The sequence below is a fragment of the Protomyctophum parallelum genome, assembly GCF_964188405.1.
Source record: "Protomyctophum parallelum genome assembly, chromosome: 6".
NCBI lineage: Eukaryota > Metazoa > Chordata > Actinopteri > Myctophiformes > Myctophidae > Protomyctophum > Protomyctophum parallelum.
The window spans coordinates 5760667-5784095 of NC_139701.1; the positions used below are offsets into that span (position 1 = coordinate 5760667).

The window sequence follows — 23429 nt, forward strand, 5'->3', positions numbered from 1 at the left end:
TATAACTTTATAAATAATATAGTTTTTCCATCAGGTAATGCAACTTCACCACCAGTCATTCAAACTTGGCCACGACACAATGCAACTTCACCACGACAAAATGCAACATCACCACGATCCAATATAACTTCAACACCAGTCATTGTAACTTAATCGCCACTCAATGCAACATCACCTATAGACCATACAACATCCTCACCAGTCAGCATGCTCAGCATCCAGGCAACACGGCCCACCTCCCACCACCATATAGTACTAAAAGGATAGAGACTGAACCGGAGCGACAGCCCGGCCCCCCGCTATTCATTTCAGTGGAAGTTGCTCAGTGGCGTTTTGAAGCATCCAGAAGAACCGTCTACTACCGCGTTTATTTCCTCGTCATAACTCGGTCCGCCTGCAGTCCCCGCTCTTACCACTAGGATTATATTTGTTTGGTGACGTTGATTAATAATTAGGTTTTATTCATCGCAGCCAGCTGGGTTAATGAGACTCAGTGCAACATGACGAAAACCTGACGCTTCTTCAGCTGTGATAATCCGATTGATTTTATAAAATATTTAAGCATATGGCAACTTGGCAAGTTAACTGGTGGTTAGTAGCTCGTTTGGTGTGAAAACCAGAGGGAAACCAGCGGTAGCAAGGCAAGCAAGCAAGTCTCACACCATTCACTGTTCTCTCTACTGTACTGCCTGCGCGCAGTGCAGGACTGCGGGGCAGCCTGCATGCTGCTCTGGACTCGTACACACATGCCGGACGGACATGATCTGTTCCGTCTGTGTTTCATGGCCGCCTCAGGCTCAATGCTTTTCCAATGGAAGTCACGTGGTTTGACATGTGTGTACGAGGCCTCTGAGTCTGAAATGCCAGTGCGATGCAACCCCCGTCTCCAGTCCTCCTCCTGTCACAAGTGAATCACCTAGCGCAGCCCTCTTTTTTTTTTTTTTTTTAAGATATGTTTTGCGGCTTACACCTTTTATTGGTTTTTTTTAAGGACAGACAGTAGGCTGACAGGAAACGGGAGAGAGATGGGGGAAGACATGCAGTAAAGGCCGTGTCGGGCTCGGGAGTCGAACCCGCGGCACACTGCGACTGGATTACCAGTCGGGTGCCCAGACGGTTACGCCACCGCCTGGGCCTAGCGCAGCCCTCTTCATAATAAATACATACACATTCACATTACACAAATATCAGAATTGCTATTTTTATTATAATAACACAAAAAAGAAAGAAAAAATAACAATCACGGAAAATCACAGAGCCTGAGGCTCTGCCCGACTAATTAGCATAATTAGTCGGGCCGGGCCTGGTCGGGTTCGGGCAGACTTTGAGAACTTTACCCCAAATACTGTACAAAATGAAAATTAGTCCATGCACCACTTTGTGTGTCTGTGTTTGTACCACGAGAAATGATTTCATTGGCTCTGCACAGAATGTGATGTATGATGATGTATGACGATAAGAGCGCCCCTCACTTCACACACGTTTGATTTATTTTTGAGGGGCGCTAGTCCCTCCTATATACAGGTTTAATGTTTGTTTTTAGTTCAATGTTTATTTTAAAACCCCATTGACAATGGAGAGAAAATGTACGTCATCTTGTCCCTAACACAAACATTAAATGCCATTAACATCACAGCTGCTGTTGAAGGTGGGATTCGTCTGATGAATGGACGGGACTATTGTTCTGGCAGAGTGGAGATCTATTTCTTTGGACAGTGGGGGACGGTGTGTGACGATAACTGGGACCGGAATGATGCCCAGGTGGTGTGTAGACAGATGGGCTGTGGCAGCGTTCTGTCAGAAGCACTCAGTGCTACTTTTGGACAGGGCAGTGGGCCCATCTGGTTGGATGATGTCCACTGTGACGGCAGTGAATCAAGGCTCTCAGAGTGCAGCCATCCAGCGTTGGGGTCCCACAACTGTGGTCACCATGAAGATGCTGGTGTTTACTGTGACGGTAAATATGTAGCATTATCAACTGCTGTGTTCCTCTGTGTTTTACCATTTGTTAGAATTGCATTGACCTCAATGTATACAAGATTGTTGTCCCTGCACACTGTATAGTGTTGTTAGATTGTGCCATAATCACCACCTATACTATCATACTAGCCCAGGTAAAACAAATGAAACATTAGTCAAAATAACTTTACCACTAATAATATCATTGAAATGGAGAAAAGTGTGTGTGTGTGTGTGTGTGTGTGTGTGTGTGTGTGTGTGTGTGTGTGTGTGTGTGCAACACAATGCAACTTCACCACAACAAAATGCAACATCACCACGATCCAATATAACTTCAACACCAGTCATTGTAACTTAATCGCCACTCAATGCAACATCACCTATAGACCATACAACATCCTCACCAGTCAGCATGCTCAGCATCCAGGCAACACGGCCCACCTCCCACCACCATATAGTACTAAAAGGATAGAGACTGAACCGGAGCGACAGCCCGGCCCCCCGCTATTCATTTCAGTGGAAGTTGCTCAGTGGCGTTTTGAAGCATCCAGAAGAACCGTCTACTACCGCGTTTATTTCCTCGTCATAACTCGGCCCGCCTGCAGTCCCCGCTCTTACCACTAGGATTATATTTGTTTGGTGACGTTGATTAATAATTAGGTTTTATTCATCGCAGCCAGCTGGGTTAATGAGACTCAGTGCAACATGACGAAAACCTGACGCTTCTTCAGCTGTGATAATCCGATTGATTTTATAAAATATTTAAGCATATGGCAACTTGGCAAGTTAACTGGTGGTTAGTAGCTCGTTTGGTGTGAAAACCAGAGGGAAACCAGCGGTAGCAAGGCAAGCAAGCAAGTCTCACACCATTCACTGTTCTCTCTACTGTACTGCCTGCGCGCAGTGCAGGACTGCGGGGCAGCCTGCATGCTGCTCTGGACTCGTACACACATGCCGGACGGACATGATCTGTTCCGTCTGTGTTTCATGGCCGCCTCAGGCTCAATGCTTTTCCAATGGAAGTCACGTGGTTTGACATGTGTGTACGAGGCCTCTGAGTCTGAAATGCCAGTGCGATGCAACCCCCGTCTCCAGTCCTCCTCCTGTCACAAGTGAATCACCTAGCGCAGCCCTCTTTTTTTTTTTTTTTTTTATGATATGTTTTGCGGCTTACACCTTTTATTGGTTTTTTTTAAGGACAGACAGTAGGCTGACAGGAAACGGGAGAGAGATGGGGGAAGACATGCAGTAAAGGCCGTGTCGGGCTCGGGAGTCGAACCCGCGGCACACTGCGACTGGATTACCAGTCGGGTGCCCAGACGGTTACGCCACCGCCTGGGCCTAGCGCAGCCCTCTTCATAATAAATACATACACATTCACATTACACAAATATCAGAATTGCTATTTTTATTATAATAACACAAAAAAGAAAGAAAAAATAACAATCACGGAAAATCACAGAGCCTGAGGCTCTGCCCGACTAATTAGCATAATTAGTCGGGCCGGGCCTGGTCGGGTTCGGGCAGACTTTGAGAACTTTACCCCAAATACTGTACAAAATGAAAATTAGTCCATGCACCACTTTGTGTGTCTGTGTTTGTACCACGAGAAATGATTTCATTGGCTCTGCACAGAATGTGATGTATGATGATGTATGACGATAAGAGCGCCCCTCACTTCACACACGTTTGATTTATTTTTGAGGGGCGCTAGTCCCTCCTATATACAGGTTTAATGTTTGTTTTTAGTTCAATGTTTATTTTAAAACCCCATTGACAATGGAGAGAAAATGTACGTCATCTTGTCCCTAACACAAACATTAAATGCCATTAACATCACAGCTGCTGTTGAAGGTGGGATTCGTCTGATGAATGGACGGGACTATTGTTCTGGCAGAGTGGAGATCTATTTCTTTGGACAGTGGGGGACGGTGTGTGACGATAACTGGGACCGGAATGATGCCCAGGTGGTGTGTAGACAGATGGGCTGTGGCAGCGTTCTGTCAGAAGCACTCAGTGCTACTTTTGGACAGGGCAGTGGGCCCATCTGGTTGGATGATGTCCACTGTGACGGCAGTGAATCAAGGCTCTCAGAGTGCAGCCATCCAGGGTTGGGGTTCCACAACTGTGGTCACAATGAAGATGCTGGTGTTTACTGTGACGGTAAATATGTAGCATTATCAACTGCTGTGTTCCTCTGTGTTTTACCATTTGTTAGAATTGCATTGACCTCAATGTATACAAGATTGTTGTCCCTGCACACTGTATAGTGTTGTTAGATTGTGCCATAATCACCACCTATACTATCATACTAGCCCAGGTAAAACAAATGAAACATTAGTCAAAATAACTTTACCACTAATAATATCATTGAAATGGAGAAAAGTGTGTGTGTGTGTGTGTGTGTGTGTGTGTGTGTGTGTGTGTGTGTGTGTGTGTGTGTGTGTGTGTGTGTGCAACACAATGCAACTTCACCACAACAAAATGCAACATCACCACGATCCAATATAACTTCAACACCAGTCATTGTAACTTAATCGCCACTCAATGCAACATCACCTATAGACCATACAACATCCTCACCAGTCAGCATGCTCAGCATCCAGGCAACACGGCCCACCTCCCACCACCATATAGTACTAAAAGGATAGAGACTGAACCGGAGCGACAGCCCGGCCCCCCGCTATTCATTTCAGTGGAAGTTGCTCAGTGGCGTTTTGAAGCATCCAGAAGAACCGTCTACTACCGCGTTTATTTCCTCGTCATAACTCGGCCCGCCTGCAGTCCCCGCTCTTACCACTAGGATTATATTTGTTTGGTGACGTTGATTAATAATTAGGTTTTATTCATCGCAGCCAGCTGGGTTAATGAGACTCAGTGCAACATGACGAAAACCTGACGCTTCTTCAGCTGTGATAATCCGATTGATTTTATAAAATATTTAAGCATATGGCAACTTGGCAAGTTAACTGGTGGTTAGTAGCTCGTTTGGTGTGAAAACCAGAGGGAAACCAGCGGTAGCAAGGCAAGCAAGCAAGTCTCACACCATTCACTGTTCTCTCTACTGTACTGCCTGCGCGCAGTGCAGGACTGCGGGGCAGCCTGCATGCTGCTCTGGACTCGTACACACATGCCGGACGGACATGATCTGTTCCGTCTGTGTTTCATGGCCGCCTCAGGCTCAATGCTTTTCCAATGGAAGTCACGTGGTTTGACATGTGTGTACGAGGCCTCTGAGTCTGAAATGCCAGTGCGATGCAACCCCCGTCTCCAGTCCTCCTCCTGTCACAAGTGAATCACCTAGCGCAGCCCTCTTTTTTATTTATTTTTTTATGATATGTTTTGCGGCTTACACCTTTTATTGGTTTTTTTTAAGGACAGACAGTAGGCTGACAGGAAACGGGAGAGAGATGGGGGAAGACATGCAGTAAAGGCCGTGTCGGGCTCGGGAGTCGAACCCGCGGCACACTGCGACTGGATTACCAGTCGGGTGCCCAGACGGTTACGCCACCGCCTGGGCCTAGCGCAGCCCTCTTCATAATAAATACATACACATTCACATTACACAAATATCAGAATTGCTATTTTTATTATAATAACACAAAAAAGAAAGAAAAAATAACAATCGCCAATGTGCCATAATCACCACCTATACTATCATACTAGCCCAGGTAAAACAAATGAAACATTAGTCAAAATAACTTTACCACTAATAATATCATTGAAATGGAGAAAAGTGTGTGTGTGTGTGTGTGTGTGTGTGTGTGTGTGTGTGTGTGTGTGTGTGTGTGTGTGTGTGTGTGTGTGTGTGTGTGTGTGTGTGTGTGTGTGTGTGTGTGTGTGTGTGTGTGTGTGTGTGTGTGTGTGTGTGTGTGTGTGTGTGTTAGCTAAAGCTGAAGGATCTGCTCAATTAATACATGAATGATTTAGTTCCTGTATGGTTATGCCATTACATATTTTTGGGGAAAACAAGCGTATATGTTACCCATTGTTTTTCCTGACACTCTCTCTTATAACACATTTATAAATCAAGGCTTTCCTCGGATTACCTGAAAAACACTACTACTCAAAACTAATGATCTGCAGTACACACAAAACAGCATTCTGGATGAGTAGATGATTGTTCAGAGACTTGAGAAGTTTTTCTGCATTTCTTTGAGACCGGATGCGCCAATTTTTTATGTTATACAGGTTAAAAAGGCATGCAGTTGTTAAAGGAGCATAGTCAAGTGAATACAAAAATAATAATAAAAGTACTACTGTATAATTTTTGGTCACTTATAGAGCTGCATGACTATGGCAAAACGTAATATGGGTCCATAATAAGATCAATTATTAAAATTATTATTTGTTAACAAACAAAATCTTATCATGCAAAAGTATTATTCGTTGACTAAAGAATTCCTGTGAACACATCATCTATTGTTGCCAGTGGTAAGAATTGTTGACTCAACTGATTAAACACAATCACAATGTGCCTTTGTAATGACATTTTTCTTGTTATCAATTATTGAAGTATTGACATGAACGTTTTATTTTTACAGTGGTTTTGCCACCAACTGTAACGACCGCTCCCCCAACTGCTGTAATGACCGCTCCCCCAACTGCTGTAATGACCGCTCCCCCAACTGTTCCAATGACCACTCCCTCCACTGCAACTGCACCACCAGGTAATACAACTTCACCACCAGGTAATACAACTTCACCACCAGTCAATGCAACAATGTAAATCGGTACACACTATACTCCGACATGCACATTTTTCTGGTTAACACTTTCTTTTACCTGTGCAGGAACAACAGCTAATGCCTGTAGCTAGGCATGTAACGATTCACTCAACTCACGATATGATTCGTATCACGATACGATTTTTCACGATATTAAAAAATATATATAGAGATTTTTTATTTAACTACATTGCAAAAGAAGTAGCATTACTTTTGACAGTGCAGAAACATAATTGCTTTCCTTGATGAGCATCAACGACCATCACCTGGGCACAGTCACAGACACACACAGCTCCCCTCTACAGTGCTCTACTACTGAAAGTGACTATCATTTCTCTTCAAAAGCACTTGAATATGATGGAATATGACTAAAGCTCACATTTCACATCACACTAGCCCCCCCCCCCCCTAAAAAAAACAAAGGTTTTAAACTTTTAATCAATATAAACTATGCCACATAGATGCCTTCATCATTACTGATGATAGTGCTGTCATATAAATCTATGTATCCATCAAAGCTGTAGCATTACCTTCAACCCATAGCACTTAAATGTAGGGTAAGGGATATTTTAGGGTAAAACCAAAAGCTTTTTTTTCCTTAAATCATCAAAGTTCTATTCTGATAGTAATAATTGCGGGTATGTAGGGGTAGCTACATCTTTAATAAGCAAGAAATCCCTTTTCAGGTGGTTTGCAAATGTCTGCCAATCAGGAGAGGGTACCCATTTATCAGCTTCAATTTAACCTTCCAATTTCCTTCAAAGTTCATTTCTTTGAGTCATCACTTCCAATTTCATCGTTAATCCTGCATCCTGTATGCGTTTTCTCTCCTGATTGGAAATGCATTTTTTGTTTAGAGCTGGACAAACAGGGGCGACATCTGTTAGTGAATAAACACCTGTATATAGCGATGATTCTTATCAGAATATAGAGCAATTTAACACTTATTTGAACAAAAAGAAAATCACTTGTCCACGTTTAAAATAATCTCTCAATGGTCAGCAGACATTAATGAAAAAAACACTGGAATATGGTGAAAAAGATCAAGTGCTATGGAAGCTTTCTATGTTATATGTGGGGGTCCTGCTTCATCTCTCTCAGGTAAAGCGTCCTTGACCAGAGAAACGTTGAAGACTCCTGACCAATAGACTATTGGATCTACTAACAAAAATATATATTCAAATAATTTGACCACTTGTGTTGTGAATAGGCTTGGAATTCTGCCAATCATGTTGCCTGTGTTGCTTTTAGGGATAAGTAAGTACATTATTGACAGTACTGGAAATGTAACTAAATTCTGTGGCTATTCGTATATTTTCTTTTCATTTATTATAATTATAATAAGTCATTTTATCCTTACATGTTACATGATTGACATACACCTTTATTTGTATGTCAATAGTCATATTTTTTGGAATTGAAATAATTAAGAAATATAATATATTCTACATTTGGCACAGTTTTTTGTGTTTCCTGAAAACCTTGAAAAAATGACATGGGCAATTAGTTTAATAAGGTGACGCAATGCAACTTCACCACCAGTCAATGCAACTTTACCACCAGTCAATGCAACATCCCCACAAGTCACTGCAGGTACTAGTCCGGGTAAAACAAACAAACATTAGTCAAATTAACTCACCAGAAATTGCTTTGAATGAATCAGTACTCAGTATAACTATAATATCTGAAAAAGACTGGAGCGGACAAAGGGATATGCATATGCAAGAGTACAGTGACAAATACCCCTATGATTATTCTGTGTTGAACAAGCACATTCAATTATAATACTTATTATTATAACTTTATAAATAATATAGTTTTTCCATCAGGTAATGCAACTTCACCACCAGTCATTCAAACTTGGCCACGACACAATGCAACTTCACCACGACAAAATGCAACATCACCACGATCCAATATAACTTCAACACCAGTTATTGTAACTTAATCGCCACTCAATGCAACATCACCTATAGACCATACAACATCCTCACCAGTCAGCATGCTCAGCATCCAGGCAACACGGCCCACCTCCCACCACCATATAGTACTAAAAGGATAGAGACTGAACCGGAGCGACAGCCCGGCCCCCCGCTATTCATTTCAGTGGAAGTTGCTCAGTGGCGTTTTGAAGCATCCAGAAGAACCGTCTACTACCGCGTTTATTTCCTCGTCATAACTCGGTCCGCCTGCAGTCCCCGCTCTTACCACTAGGATTATATTTGTTTGGTGACGTTGATTAATAATTAGGTTTTATTCATCGCAGCCAGCTGGGTTAATGAGACTCAGTGCAACATGACGAAAACCTGACGCTTCTTCAGCTGTGATAATCCGATTGATTTTATAAAATATTTAAGCATATGGCAACTTAGCAAGTTAACTGGTGGTTAGTAGCTCGTTTGGTGTGAAAACCAGAGGGAAACCAGCGGTAGCAAGGCAAGCAAGCAAGTCTCACACCATTCACTGTTCTCTCTACTGTACTGCCTGCGCGCAGTGCAGGACTGCGGGGCAGCCTGCATGCTGCTCTGGACTCGTACACACATGCCGGACGGACATGATCTGTTCCGTCTGTGTTTCATGGCCGCCTCAGGCTCAATGCTTTTCCAATGGAAGTCACGTGGTTTGACATGTGTGTACGAGGCCTCTGAGTCTGAAATGCCAGTGCGATGCAACCCCCGTCTCCAGTCCTCCTCCTGTCACAAGTGAATCACCTAGCGCAGCCCTCTTTTTTTTTTTTTTTTTTAAGATATGTTTTGCGGCTTACACCTTTTATTGGTTTTTTTTAAGGACAGACAGTAGGCTGACAGGAAACGGGAGAGAGATGGGGGAAGACATGCAGTAAAGGCCGTGTCGGGCTCGGGAGTCGAACCCGCGGCACACTGCGACTGGATTACCAGTCGGGTGCCCAGACGGTTGCGCCACCGCCTGGGCCTAGCGCAGCCCTCTTCATAATAAATACATACACATTCACATTACACAAATATCAGAATTGCTATTTTTATTATAATAACACAAAAAAGAAAGAAAAAAATAACAATCGCCAATGTGCCATAATCACCACCTATACTATCATACTAGCCCAGGTAAAACAAATGAAACATTAGTCAAAATAACTTTACCACTAATAATATCATTGAAATGGAGAAAAGTGTGTGTGTGTGTGTGTGTGTGTGTGTGTGTGTGTGTGTGTGTGTGTGTGTGTGTGTGTGTGTGTGTGTGTGTGTGTGTGTGTGTGTGTGTGTGTGTGTGTGTGTGTGTGTGTGTGTGTGTGTGTGTGTGTGTGTGTGTGTGTGTGTGTTAGCTAAAGCTGAAGGATCTGCTCAATGAATACATGAATGATTTAGTTCCTGTATGGTTATGCCATTACATATTTTTGGGGAAAACAAGCGTATATGTTACCCATTGTTTTTCCTGACACTCTCTCTTATAACACATTTATAAATCAAGGCTTTCCTCGGATTACCTGAAAAACACTACTACTCAAAACTAATGATCTGCAGTACACACAAAACAGCATTCTGGATGAGTAGATGATTGTTCAGAGACTTGAGAAGTTTTTCTGCATTTCTTTGAGACAGGATGCGCCAATTTTTTATGTTATACAGGTTAAAAAGGCATGCAGTTGTTAAAGGAGCATAGTCAAGTGAATACAAAAATAATAATAAAAGTACTACTGTATAATTTTTTGTCACTTATAGAGCTGCATGACTATGGCAAAACGTAATATGGGTCCATAATAAGATAAATTATTAAAATTATTATTTGTTAACAAACAAAATCTTATCATGCAAAAGTATTATTCGTTGACTAAAGAATTCCTGTGAACACATCATCTATTGTTGCCAGTGGTAAGAATTGTTGACTCAACTGATTAAACACAATCACAATGTGCCTTTGTAATGACATTTTTCTTGTTATCAATTATTGAAGTATTGACATGAACGTTTTATTTTTACAGTGGTTTTGCCACCATATGTAACGACCGCTCCCCCAACTGTTCCAACGACCACTCCCTCCACTGCAACTGCACCACTAGGTAATACAACTTCACCACCAGGTAATACAACTTCACCACCAGTCAATGCAACAATGTAAATCGGTACACACTATACTCCGACATGCACATTTTTCTGGTTAACACTTTATTTTACCTGTGCAGGAACAACAGCTAATGCCTGTAGCTAGGCATGTAACGATTCACTCAACTCACGATATGATTCGTATCACGATACGATTTTTCACGATATGAAAAAATATATATAGAGATTTTTTATTTAACTACATTGCAAAAGAAGTAGCATTACTTTTGACAGTGCAGAAACATAATTGCTTTCCTTGATGAGCATCAACGACCATCACCTGGGCACAGTCACAGACACACACAGCTCCCCTCTACAGTGCTCTACTACTGAAAGTGACTATCATTTCTCTTCAAAAGCACTTGAATATGATGGAATATGACTAAAGCTCACATTTCACATCACACTAGCCCCCCCCCCCCTAAAAAAAACAAAGGTTTTAAACTTTTAATCAATATAAACTATGCCACATAGATGCCTTCATCATTACTGATGATAGTGCTGTCATATAAATCTATGTATCCATCAAAGCTGTAGCATTACCTTCAACCCATAGCACTTAAATGTAGGGTAAGGGATATTTTAGGGTAAAACCAAAAGCTTTTTTTCCCTTAAATCATCAAAGTTCTATTCTGATAGTAATAATTGCGGGTATGTAGGGGTAGCTACATCTTTAATAAGCAAGAAATCCCTTTTCAGGTGGTTTGCAAATTCAGAGACTTGAGAAGTTTTTCTGGATTTCTTTGAGACAGGATGCGCCAATTTTCTATGTTATACAGGTTAAAAAGGCATGCAGTCGTTAAAGGAGCATAGTCAAGTGAATACAAAAATAATAATAAAAGTACTACTGTATAATTTTTTGTCACTTATAGAGCTGCATGACTATGGCAAAACGTAATATGGGTCCATAATAAGATCAGTTATTAAAATTATTAAAATTAAATTATTATCTTATCATGCAAAATTATTATTCTTTGACTAAAGAATTCCTGTGAACACATCATCTATTGTTGCCAGTGGTATGAAGTGTTGACTCAACCGATTAAACACAATCACAATGTGCCTTTGTAATGACATTTTTCTTGTTATCAATTATTGAAGTATTGACATGAACGTTTTATTTTTACAGTGGTTTTGCCACCAACTGTAACGACCGCTCCCCCAACTGTTCCAACGACCACTCCCTCCACTGCAACTTCACCACCAGGTAATACAACTTCACCACCAGGTAATTCACTCAACTCACGATACGATTCGTATTTCACGATATTAAAAAATATATATAGAGATTTTTCATTTAACTACATTGCAAAAGAAGTAGCATTACTTTTGACAGTGCAGAAACATAATTGCCTTCCTTGATGAGCATCAACGACCATCACCTGGACACAGTCACAGACACACACAGCTCCCCTCTACATGCTCTACTACTGAAAGTGACTATCATTTCTCTTCAAAAGCACTTGAATATGATGGAATATGACTAAAGCTCCCCCCCTAAAAAAAACAAAGGTTTTTCCTTTTTTTTTTTAATCGATTTTTTTTATGTCAATGAATCGATTCGAATCAATTCATATCATCGGGATTAATATAGATATATATCGATATAGGATATATCGTTACATGCCTACCTGTAGCTGTTCTGTAGCTGTAGGGGTGCTCAGCAGAGCACACATCTCCACCAGAAGGAATGCCCTACCTAAATATTTCTTTCTGTATGGAGCATGTGTTTTGAGGTTGTGTACGTGTATAAAAAGGCAATGGGTGGAATTATGTTTGCATCACCAGTCAGTTAATTTATGCAATTTGAAAGTTGATGGGCTGAACTTTACAAGTCCTTTGCAAGAGGTAGTAAGCTCAGTAATGCTATTGACATTTAGTCAATCCTAGTATTATGGAAACCTCTGTCATCAAAACCTGTCTGTTCTGTCTGGCTTGAGCAATTGATCAGAGTCTGCACACAGGCATTGACCACATGTAAGCTGTTTATTATCGTTTTTTGTGTAAACACCGGAGATTCTGAATTCAGCCTATGGGTTTTCAACGAAGCAAGCTGTGGAATGATCAAACTGTGCATGTGTGGACTGTGGAGTTACTGCTGCCGAGTGCCGGCCAGGCGGCCACTGCCATACAGAGAATTCCACAACACATCCTGCAAACGTATAAAGGATTTTCATTTATGGCCCTTTTCTCTACGTTTTTATCCCACGATTTTTGCAACCCATTTTATGTGTCAATCATCTAATGTAATCCTGGGTGCTACACTCCCTCTGCCAACCTGGGGACTGACGCGGGGGAGTTTCCCCGGTTGGACGTAGCGCGTGGATGGAACACGTTATTCCAACCAGTTCCTTTCCCCTCCATCAGGCGCCCCGGCTGGCCAGGGGGAGGCAGTATAGAGACCAGGATTTCATTTATGGCCCTTGTCCACACACACGTTTTATGAGTGGGAGGACGCTTTGGATAACATCTTCATACATTAGCACTAGTCTAGCATGCAGATTCACACATGAAATGTTCAAATGTTGAGTTATTTTTACTTTACTGCAGTCCTTCCAATTTTCTGTTACTTCTACTCCACTACATCTCAATGATCTCATAAGCAAATATTATACTTTTACTACACTACAATTATTTGAAAACTTACATTACCTACTATAGCCCTATATAGATTTTGGACATTTTAAAATAGCGGATCTACAAGCTCACAATGCATCGCAATATTTTGTAGATCTGATATTTTCAAAAGATTGTAATAGATTTTATACATTTAAAAACTTGTGAAATGGGACATTCTGTACTTTAAGTACTTTTGTACTTTTACTCAAGTAAATTTTGATTACCACACTTTTACTTTTAACAGGCGTTTCTACATTACAGTATTGATACTTTTATTTATTTTTTTAAAGAAAAAAAAGTAGTACTTTATCCACCACTGGAACTAGTTCAGCCTTGTAGTTTGAGAGATTCACTGCAGACACACAGGGGTGGTGAAAATAAATATACATATGTAGGCCTATTGAACACCTGGTCCTAGACATGGAAATGTAGGGTTGATCCTACAGTATACTGTACTGTCACTCATGGAGAAATGTGTGTGTGTGTGTGTGTGTGTGTGTGTGTGTGTGTGTGTGTGTGTGTGTGTGTGTGTGTGTGTGTGTGTGTGTGTGTGTGTGTGTGTGTGTGTGTGTGTGTGTGTGTGTGTGTGTGTGTGTGTGTGTGTGTGTGTGTGTGTGTGTGTGTGTGTGTGCGCGGTTTGTCTGTGTGACTATCAAGAAGCTATATTTATCGTCTTGTTTAATCATCCTCAGCGCTGACAGCCCTTGTTCATGCACGAGTCAAGATCTCCAGCTATGGAGAGTTGACTGAAGATGAAATCGCATCTCATATTGAAGAGGTTTGCTCATTATCCTCTCTGTGTGTGTGTGTGTGTGTGTGTGTGCGTGCGTGCGTGCGTGCGTGCGTGCGTGCGTGCGTGCGTGCGTGCGTGCGTGCGTCTTCCTAGCTGTTATAATTGTCATTAGCTAAAGCTGAAGGATCTGCTCAATGAATACATGAATTATTTAATTCCTGTATATGGCTATGCCATTACATATTTTTGGGGGAAACAAGCATATGTTACCCATTGTTTTTCCAGACATTTTTTAAGTACATTCAGTTGATTGAACGGTGTTCCATAATGATTGTTCTATGCCATGAAGATCGTTCTGTCTTTATTCTGTTCTTCTCTCTCTCTCTCTCTCTCTCTCTCTCTCTCTCTCTCTCTCTCTCTCAGTTTTTTAAACAGATCAGTGGGAATACTTTGGGTCCGCTCAAGGTGACTGTGAAGAGAGTCATCAGGAAGAGGAAAACATGAACTTAATCACCAAACTTCAGCTTCATCTAAATGTTAATGTTTGCTTTTGTTTGATAAAAGATGATTAGTACTTTACCTAGCAGTCAAAGGTAAAGTTATGGGGGACTTTGGCGACTTTTTCCGTGACTGACAAGAACGACTTTGACGACTTTTGGGGATTTTAAGTTAGATCGCTAGTTCGGGTGAATTATAAACAGATTGCGGGACCATCCGTTTGCGGGCGGGTGGCGTTGGATAAACAGGTTCAGGTATCACAGCACTATCAACATCACATATTTCAAAGCTGTCTGTTTATTGTGTTTTCATCCTCCTCGGTGTCGGAAAATGCTTTTGTGCTCTTTTTTTTTTTAATCAGTCAGTCAGTCAATCAACATGAACTCAAAGTTTGTTTGCTCACCTCTGATCAAAGGTGTGCCTTCGTATGAAACTATTGTGACACTGCACTCAAATAAAATCCTGGCATGCCTTCATTAATCAGTAATCACTCATCATACATATATATCTGTTTGGAGTCAAGTTGTTCCAGTGTTCTGTTGGCAAACTGGACTAGTGTGTTTTTATCCTCGACGTTTCTGTGAGAACCATCTGATGCACAGTTCTGTTGTTCCGTTTATTACAGTCAGTCAGTCAGTCAGTCAGTCAGCCAGCCAGCCAGCCAGCCAGCCAGCCAGCCAGCCAGCCAGTCAGTCAGTCAGCCAGCCAGCCAGCCAGCCAGCCAGCCAGCCAGCCAGTCAGTCAGTCAGTCAGCCAGCCAGCCAGCCAGCCAGCCAGCCAGCCAGCCAGCCAATATGAACTCAGATTTAAGTAGTGGGCTCACGGTGCTATCACCTCATTCTGAGCCATTATGGAGGGTGGGGGATTTATTATGACTGACATAAGATATGATTTGGCAGATGATTTATTTTCCAGATACGTACCTATACAATTATGCCAAATCCAGCACTTTCAAAAAGAGGTGATAATCCCTGAGACCGTCGATGCAAATTATTGATGTGCAAAGATTTATACTCAGGATTATCTCCACAGGGTAAATAAAAGCAAATTAGGAGAAAAATATATATAAGGTATTGAATTTCTGATGAGGAAATGTGTAAAACACAAGGCACTGGAATCAATTCAATAATGTGGAGGTAGTTCTGCTCTGAGTTCTGTGTAGTTCAATAACCTCCTAAATGAAACCACGTCAGCTAAAGAGAACAACCATGCTGCAATTAGTGTGCCAGGCCACAAGGAGGCGAACTACACTCACCTGAACCTGCCCCCAAAATGCAACCATATTGGCAGTGGCAGGATATTGATATTTTGGCTACTTAGCCAAGGGGGTTGGTAGGGTGGGGACAAAATAATACTTCAGAAGCAAGAAGGCATTCACATGTCGCTGCAACAAGCCCCCCCCCCCCCCCCCCCCCCCCCTTCCAGGGGTCATCAACATTTCTGTAGATAGTCAAACGTGTGTGACTTTTTTATTTTATGGAAAATATTATATATATATATATTTATTACATACATACATAGGCTATAAAACTCCACAATCATAATCAATGGAAACCAAACCCTCGGGGGCTTCCCATACAGGAGACCTGGGTTTGAATCCTGGGTGCTATAGGCCACAATCAGGGGTGCCCACACTTTTTAGACTTGCGAGCTACTTTCAAAATGACCAGCTCAACCAGATCTACCCACCAAAAATATTATCCCATTGCCGAAAATGGAATTGGTAGGGTGTTTTTGTATAACTTTGTAATACTGATGTTTGTGCGAAACGGCGAAACACTTGAAAACAAAGTATTGCATTTTGGGTTTTGAGCTTCCCTTTTTGATGTCTATTAATCAAGTGAAGTCACCTTAATTCAAGTGGCAGATGCCAAAAATATTTTTTAAATAATTTAAATAATATTTTAGGTGCATGTCATGTGGTCTACCTACACAGCCTGTGTGATCTACTGGCCCCTACATGAATGCTGCTGAACCAGTATCGGTATGAGTCTTTGAACATTTGTGCCACCCAGACAGCCCTTCCATGCATTAATGTTATGTGATATTGCAGATAATTATACAATTATCTTTGTACATATACAACAAAGGCTAGTTAGTCCACTTAATTTGTAACCATGCAGTAGGTCAAGTCAAAATACTTTCCTGTGACAGTGCTACTGTACGTATAAAAAGGCAACCAGTCAGTCAATTTATGCAATTTGAAAGTTGATGGGCTGAACTTTACAAGTCCTTTGCAAGAGGTAGAATGCTCAGTAATGCTATTGACATTCTGCACACAGGCATTGACCTCATGTAAGCTGTTTATTATCGTTTTTTTGTGTAAACACCGGAGATTCTGAATTCGGCCTATGGGTTTTCAGCGAAGCAAGCTGTGGAATAACATCTTCATACATTAGCACTATAGTCTAGCATGCAGATTCACACATTAAATGTTCAAATTTTGAGTTATTTTTACTTTACTGCAGTCCTTCCACTTTTCTGTTACTTCTACTCCACTACATCTCAATGATCTCATAAGCAAATATTAAATTATATCACCACCAGTCATTCAAACTTCACCACAACACAATGCAACTTCACCACCAGTCATTCAAACTTCACCACGACACAATGCAACTTTACCACCAGTCATTGCATTATATTTTAGGTGCATGTCATGTGGTCTACCTACACAGCCTGTGTGATCTACTGGCCCCTACATGAATGCTGCTGAACCAGTATGAGTCTTTGAACATTTCATCTCACTCTCTCTCTCTCCCTCTCTCTCCCTCTCTCTCTCTCTCTCTCTCTCTCTCTCTCTCTCTCTCCCTCTCTCTCCCTCTCTCTCTCTCTCTCTCTCTCTCTCTCAGCTGGAATATAAACACCTGCTGCCGCATGCTTCCATTATCAGGCCTGTCTGTCAGAGGCACAGAGATGTCTTCTCCTCTGCTGTTTACCGTCTGGCTTTGCTTGTTGGTCATGATGGGACCAATCACAACGGGTAGGTGATGTAGCCTAAATGCCATTCATTATGCATTGTACCTGTGTTGTATTTACTTAGTAACCCATTTATTTTGTGTTTGTTTGTGCGTGTAATCCAAAATGAGAAAATAGGCTATATGAGCCTATACATTCTAGGTATAGGAACACAGTGCTCTTGTGTGGTACTATGATACAAAAAGCTGTCATGCATGTTCATATGATGATGCATGCCTGACAATTCAGGGCTTTATAGACTAATGTAGGCGAGGAGAATAATTTAAATTACATTATTGTTTTTACAGGGTGGCAATAATAGACTAGATAATCTAATATTGGAGACATATGTCTTTTAGTTATTTCCTAGTCAGTACACCAGGATTAATATAGTTAACTAAAACTAAAAAGGAAAATGTATTTTGTTTAACTCAAACTGAAACTAAATTAAACAAAATAAAAAATAAAGGCTAGAATGAACAATGATGCATGCACAACCAGCAAAAGCTAAATAGAATTGCATGTACAAAGTTGTATTTCCCCCTCTCTGTGGTTGCTATAAATGTACTGGTTTAATATAACTATTATATACTACTAGATACTACTGTATCATTCTTTTGTCATTGTTATAGAGCTGCATGACTATGGCTAAACTTAATATGGGTCCATAATAAGATCAGTTATTAAAATTATTATTTGTTAAACTAAATCTTATCATGCAAAATTATTATTCTATAAAAATAAATAAGGTTTTCCCATTCAGACACATAGCAGCCTCTTTTGAAAATCACCAGATCTGCCCCGATTTCTCATATCATGCGATCGTGATACAACCAGTTTTACAAAACCAGTTTTGCCGCCAACTCAAGCACCCAGTGCAAGAGCCTACAGCGACAAATACCCCTATGATTATAATGTGTTGAAAAAGCACATTCAATTACAATCTTTATTATTATAACTTTAGAAATATAAGAAACACCGGTAATCATAACTTCACAATTTAATGTAACTTCACCTATAGTCCATACAACATCCCCACCAGTCACTGCAGCTTCTAGTCCAGGTAACACACACAAACCCTAATTAGTCCAATTAACTTTACCACTAATTGCTTTGAATGAATCAGTATTCAGTTTAGCTATAATATCTGAATATAACTGCAGCTACAGCCACTACTGCAGCTGCAGCCACCACTGCTGCTGCCACAACTGCAGCTGCTGCCACCACTGCTGCTGCCACAACTGCAGCTGCAGCCACTACTGCTGCCACCACTGCTGCTGCCACCACTGCAGCTGCAGCCACTACTGCTGCCACCACTGCTGCTGCCACAGCTGCAGCCACTGCTGCTGCCACAACTGCAGCTGCTGCCACCACTGCTGCCACCACTGCTGCTGCCACAGCTGCAGCCACTGCTGCTGCCACCACTGCAGCTGCAGCCACTACTGCTGCCACCACTGCTGCTGCCACAGCTGCAGCCACTGCTGCTGCCACAACTGCAGCTGCAGCCACTACTGCTGCCACCACTGCTGCCACAACTGCAGCTGCAGCCACTGCTGCTGCCACAACTGCAGCTGCTGCCACCACTGCAGCTGCAGCCACCACTGCTGCTGCCACCACTGCAGCCACTACTGCTGCCACCACTGCAGCTGCAGCCACCACTGCTGCTGCCACCACTGCAGCTGCTGCCACCACTGCTGCTGCCACAACTGCAGCTGCAGCCACTACTGCTGCCACTACTGCAGCTGCAGCCACCACTGCTGCTGCCACCACTGCAGCTGCTGCCACCACTGCTGCTGCCACCACTGCAGCTGCAGCCACCACTGCTGCTGCCACCACTGCAGCTGCAGCCACTACTGCTGCCACCACTGCAGCTGCTGCCACCACTGCTGCTGCCACAACTGCAGCTGCAGCCACTACTGCTGCCACTACTGCAGCTGCAGCCACCACTGCTGCTGCCACCACTGCCGCTGCCACAACTGCTGCTGCCACCACTGCAGCTGCCACTACTGCAGCTGCTGCCACAACTGCTGCTGCCACAACTGCAGCTGCTGCAACTTCATCACCAGTCAATGCAACTTCATCACCAGTCATTGCAACTTCATCACCAGTCATTGCAGCTTCACCTATTGTCCATACAACAAACCTACCTGTCACTGCAGCTACTACCCCAGGTTAAACAACTGCACTATTAGTGAAAATAACTTCACCGCTAATCACTTTGAACATATAATTTACTGTTCAGCTATAATAACTCAATTTAACTGTAACTAACTGTTTCTACCCATCGTGCTTCATATGTAGCTACAACACCTGCACCACCAGCAATGCCAAAGGTCGTGTTAGAATTCAAACTAATGCAAACCTTCACATCAGACCTTGCAAACACATCCTCAGTCGCATTCCAGATCTTAGCAAACGAAGTAGCTTCAGCGGTACGTACCATTATGATGATCCAACACCTACCAATACATTCTCCATAACTTCAGCGATTCCTCCTATCATGCATATTACTATTGTATTGATCTCTGGCAAATGTATAATTATGATGATTAAAAATAACCATACTTTATGGAAATGTTTTGCTTTCATTGTAAAATCACCAAATAACTAAACAAGTTAAAATTAAAAGATTTTTAACAAATGGCTGCCTCCACCTTTCAAAATGTTCTCTAGAACATTGTTATTAATTAATCAAATGTAAATCTATTAATCATGAACCATGAAATTAACTTGGTGGGATAATAATAATTATTTTACAGTTCCTGTGTAATTTTATTTCTGTAATAATTTCAATGACTGAATTTCTGTTTACAGATGGACAACATCTATAGGGCAGAGTTTTCTCATTTCAATCGCACTGTTATAAATGGCTTCAGGTATGCACCAATGGAGTTATACTGTATTAAGTTTTTATGTTTTTAGTACATAATTATTAACATATCATTGATTTGTACCTTTAATGTGCCATACTCATAAATAACATAAATGTTATAATTAATAATAATGAATCACCTTTACAGCTCAGGATCAGTGAATGTGGAGGCTGAATTAATATTCAACCAAGAGGCAAATGCACCCAATGCCTCTTCTGTGGCTAGTACTCTTGTTCAGGCTGCATCCAGCTCTAATTTCTCCCTTCCTGTGAACACGTCAACTATTGTTGTCACGGGTAAGAATTTTCGACTCAACCGATAATAGCTCACAGTGTGGCTCTTTAATGACCTGTTTAATGGTATTTTTTCTTCCTTGTTATTAATTATATATCATGGCCTGCATTGATATTGATATGAAAGTTTTATTTTTACAGTGGTTTTGCCGCCAACTCAAGCACCCACTACAGCAGCACCTTTAACAACAATCACCACAGATTCACCAGCAGGTACAATTTCATCAAAGCAAATTGAAACTGTACTTCCAATGTATAAAACATCTAATGAACTAACTGGAGTGGACAAAGGGATATGCAAGAGTACAGTGACATACCCCTATGGTTATAATGTGTTGAAAAAGCACATTAAATTATTATTTATTATAACTAATATCAGAATCACCAGTAATAAGTTAATGTAACCTTTCCATCAGGCAATATACAACTTCACCTCCAGTCATTCCAACTTCACCACAACACAATGCAACTTCACCACCAGTCAATACAACTTCACTTATAGTTCTTACATCCCCACCAGTCACTGCAGCTACTAGCCCAGGTGAAACAAATGAAATATTAGTCAAAATAACTTTACCACTAATAATAACATTGAATGATTATGTACTCAGTTTAGCTATAATATCTGAATATAACTGGAGTGGGATAAGGGATATGCAAGAGTAAAGTGACAAATGCCCATATTATTATAATGTGTTGAAAAAGCACATTCAATTATAATCTTTATTATTATAATTTTAGAAATATAAGAAACGCCGGTAATCATGACTTCACAATGAAATGTAACTTCACCTATAGTCCATACAACATCCCCACCAGTCACTGCAGCTTCTAGTCCAGGTAACACACACAAACCCTAATTAGTCCAATTAACTTTACCACTAATTGCTTTGAATGAATCAGTATTCAGTTTAGCTATAATATCTGAATATAACTGCAGCTACAGCCACTACTGCAGCTGCAGCCACCACTGCTGCTGCCACAACTGCAGCTGCTGCCACCACTGCTGCTGCCACAACTGCAGCTGCAGCCACTACTGCTGCCACCACTGCTGCTGCCACCACTGCAGCTGCAGCCACTACTGCTGCCACCACTGCTGCTGCCACCACTGCAGCTGCAGCCACTACTGCTGCCACCACTGCAGCTGCAGCCACCACTGCTGCTGCCACCACTGCAGCTGCTGCCACCACTGCTGCTGCCACAACTGCAGCTGCAGCCACTACTGCTGCCACTACTGCAGCTGCAGCCACCACTGCTGCTGCCACAACTGCAGCTGCTGCCACCACTGCTGCCACCACTGCTGCTGCCACAGCTGCAGCCACTGCTGCTGCCACCACTGCAGCTGCAGCCACTACTGCTGCCACCACTGCTGCTGCCACAGCTGCAGCCACTGCTGCTGCCACAACTGCAGCTGCAGCCACTACTGCTGCCACCACTGCTGCCACAACTGCAGCTGCAGCCACTGCTGCTGCCACAACTGCAGCTGCTGCCACCACTGCTGCTGCCACCACTGCAGCTGCAGCCACCACTGCTGCTGCCACCACTGCAGCTGCAGCCACTACTGCTGCCACCACTGCAGCTGCAGCCACCACTGCTGCTGCCACCACTGCAGCTGCTGCCACCACTGCTGCTGCCACAACTGCAGCTGCAGCCACTACTGCTGCCACTACTGCAGCTGCAGCCACCACTGCTGCTGCCACCACTGCAGCTGCTGCCACCACTGCTGCTGCCACCACTGCAGCTGCAGCCACCACTGCTGCTGCCACCACTGCAGCTGCAGCCACTACTGCTGCCACCACTGCAGCTGCTGCCACCACTGCTGCTGCCACAACTGCAGCTGCAGCCACTACTGCTGCCACTACTGCAGCTGCAGCCACCACTGCTGCTGCCACCACTGCCGCTGCCACAACTGCTGCTGCCACCACTGCAGCTGCCACTACTGCAGCTGCTGCCACAACTGCTGCTGCCACAACTGCAGCTGCTGCAACTTCATCACCAGTCAATGCAACTTCATCACCAGTCATTGCAACTTCATCACCAGTCATTGCAACTTCATCACCAGTCATTGCAACTTCATCACCAGTCATTGCAACTTCATCACCAGTCATTGCAACTTCATCACCAGTCATTGCAACTTCATCACCAGTCAATGCAACTTCATCACCAGTCATTGCAACTTCATCACCAGTCAATGCAACTTCATCACCATTCATTGCAACTTCATCACCAGTCATTGCAACTTCATCACCAGTCAATGCAACTTCATCACCAGTCATTGCAACTGCATCACCAGTCAATGCAACTTCACCTATAGTCCATACAACATCCCTACCTGTCACTGCAGGCACTACCCCAGGTAAAACAAATGAATTGTCAAAATAACTTTACCACTAATAACTTTAAATTAATCACCATTCAGTTTAGCTATAATATCTGAATATAACTACAGAGGACAAAGACTATAGTGACAAATTCCCCTCCGACTATAATGTGTTGAAAAGGCTAATTCAATTGTAATCTTTATTATTGTAACTTTAGAAATAAGAAACACCGGTAATCATGACTTCACAATTGAATGTAACCTTTCCAACAGGTAATGCAACTTTCCCACCAGTCACTCAAACTTCGTCACGACACAATGCAACTTCTCCACCAGTTAATGCAACTTCACCACGACAAAATACAACATC

The 23429-nt window shown here is 42.3% G+C and overlaps 1 protein-coding gene across 3 annotated transcripts in view; it reads left to right on the top strand.

Moving 5' to 3' along the window:
* Nucleotides 1–17482: 17482 nt before the first annotated feature.
* LOC310860517 (uncharacterized protein) overlaps nt 17483–23429 on the top strand; it is a 30836-nt gene continuing 24889 nt past the window's right edge. The window contains exons 1-5 of one of the 3 annotated variants that reach the window (XM_083767468.1): nt 17483–17598; nt 19875–20005; nt 20388–20449; nt 20594–20742; nt 20881–20952. In XM_083767468.1, coding sequence (XP_083623594.1) covers nt 17493–17598; nt 19875–20005; nt 20388–20449; nt 20594–20742; nt 20881–20952 — 520 coding nt within the window. In that variant the 5' untranslated portion in view covers nt 17483–17492. Of the gene's footprint in view, nt 17599–19616; nt 19745–19874; nt 20006–20387; nt 20450–20593; nt 20743–20880; nt 20953–23429 lie in introns of those variants that run through there. The other 2 variants (XR_014569387.1, XM_083767469.1) reach the window with 2 other exon arrangements.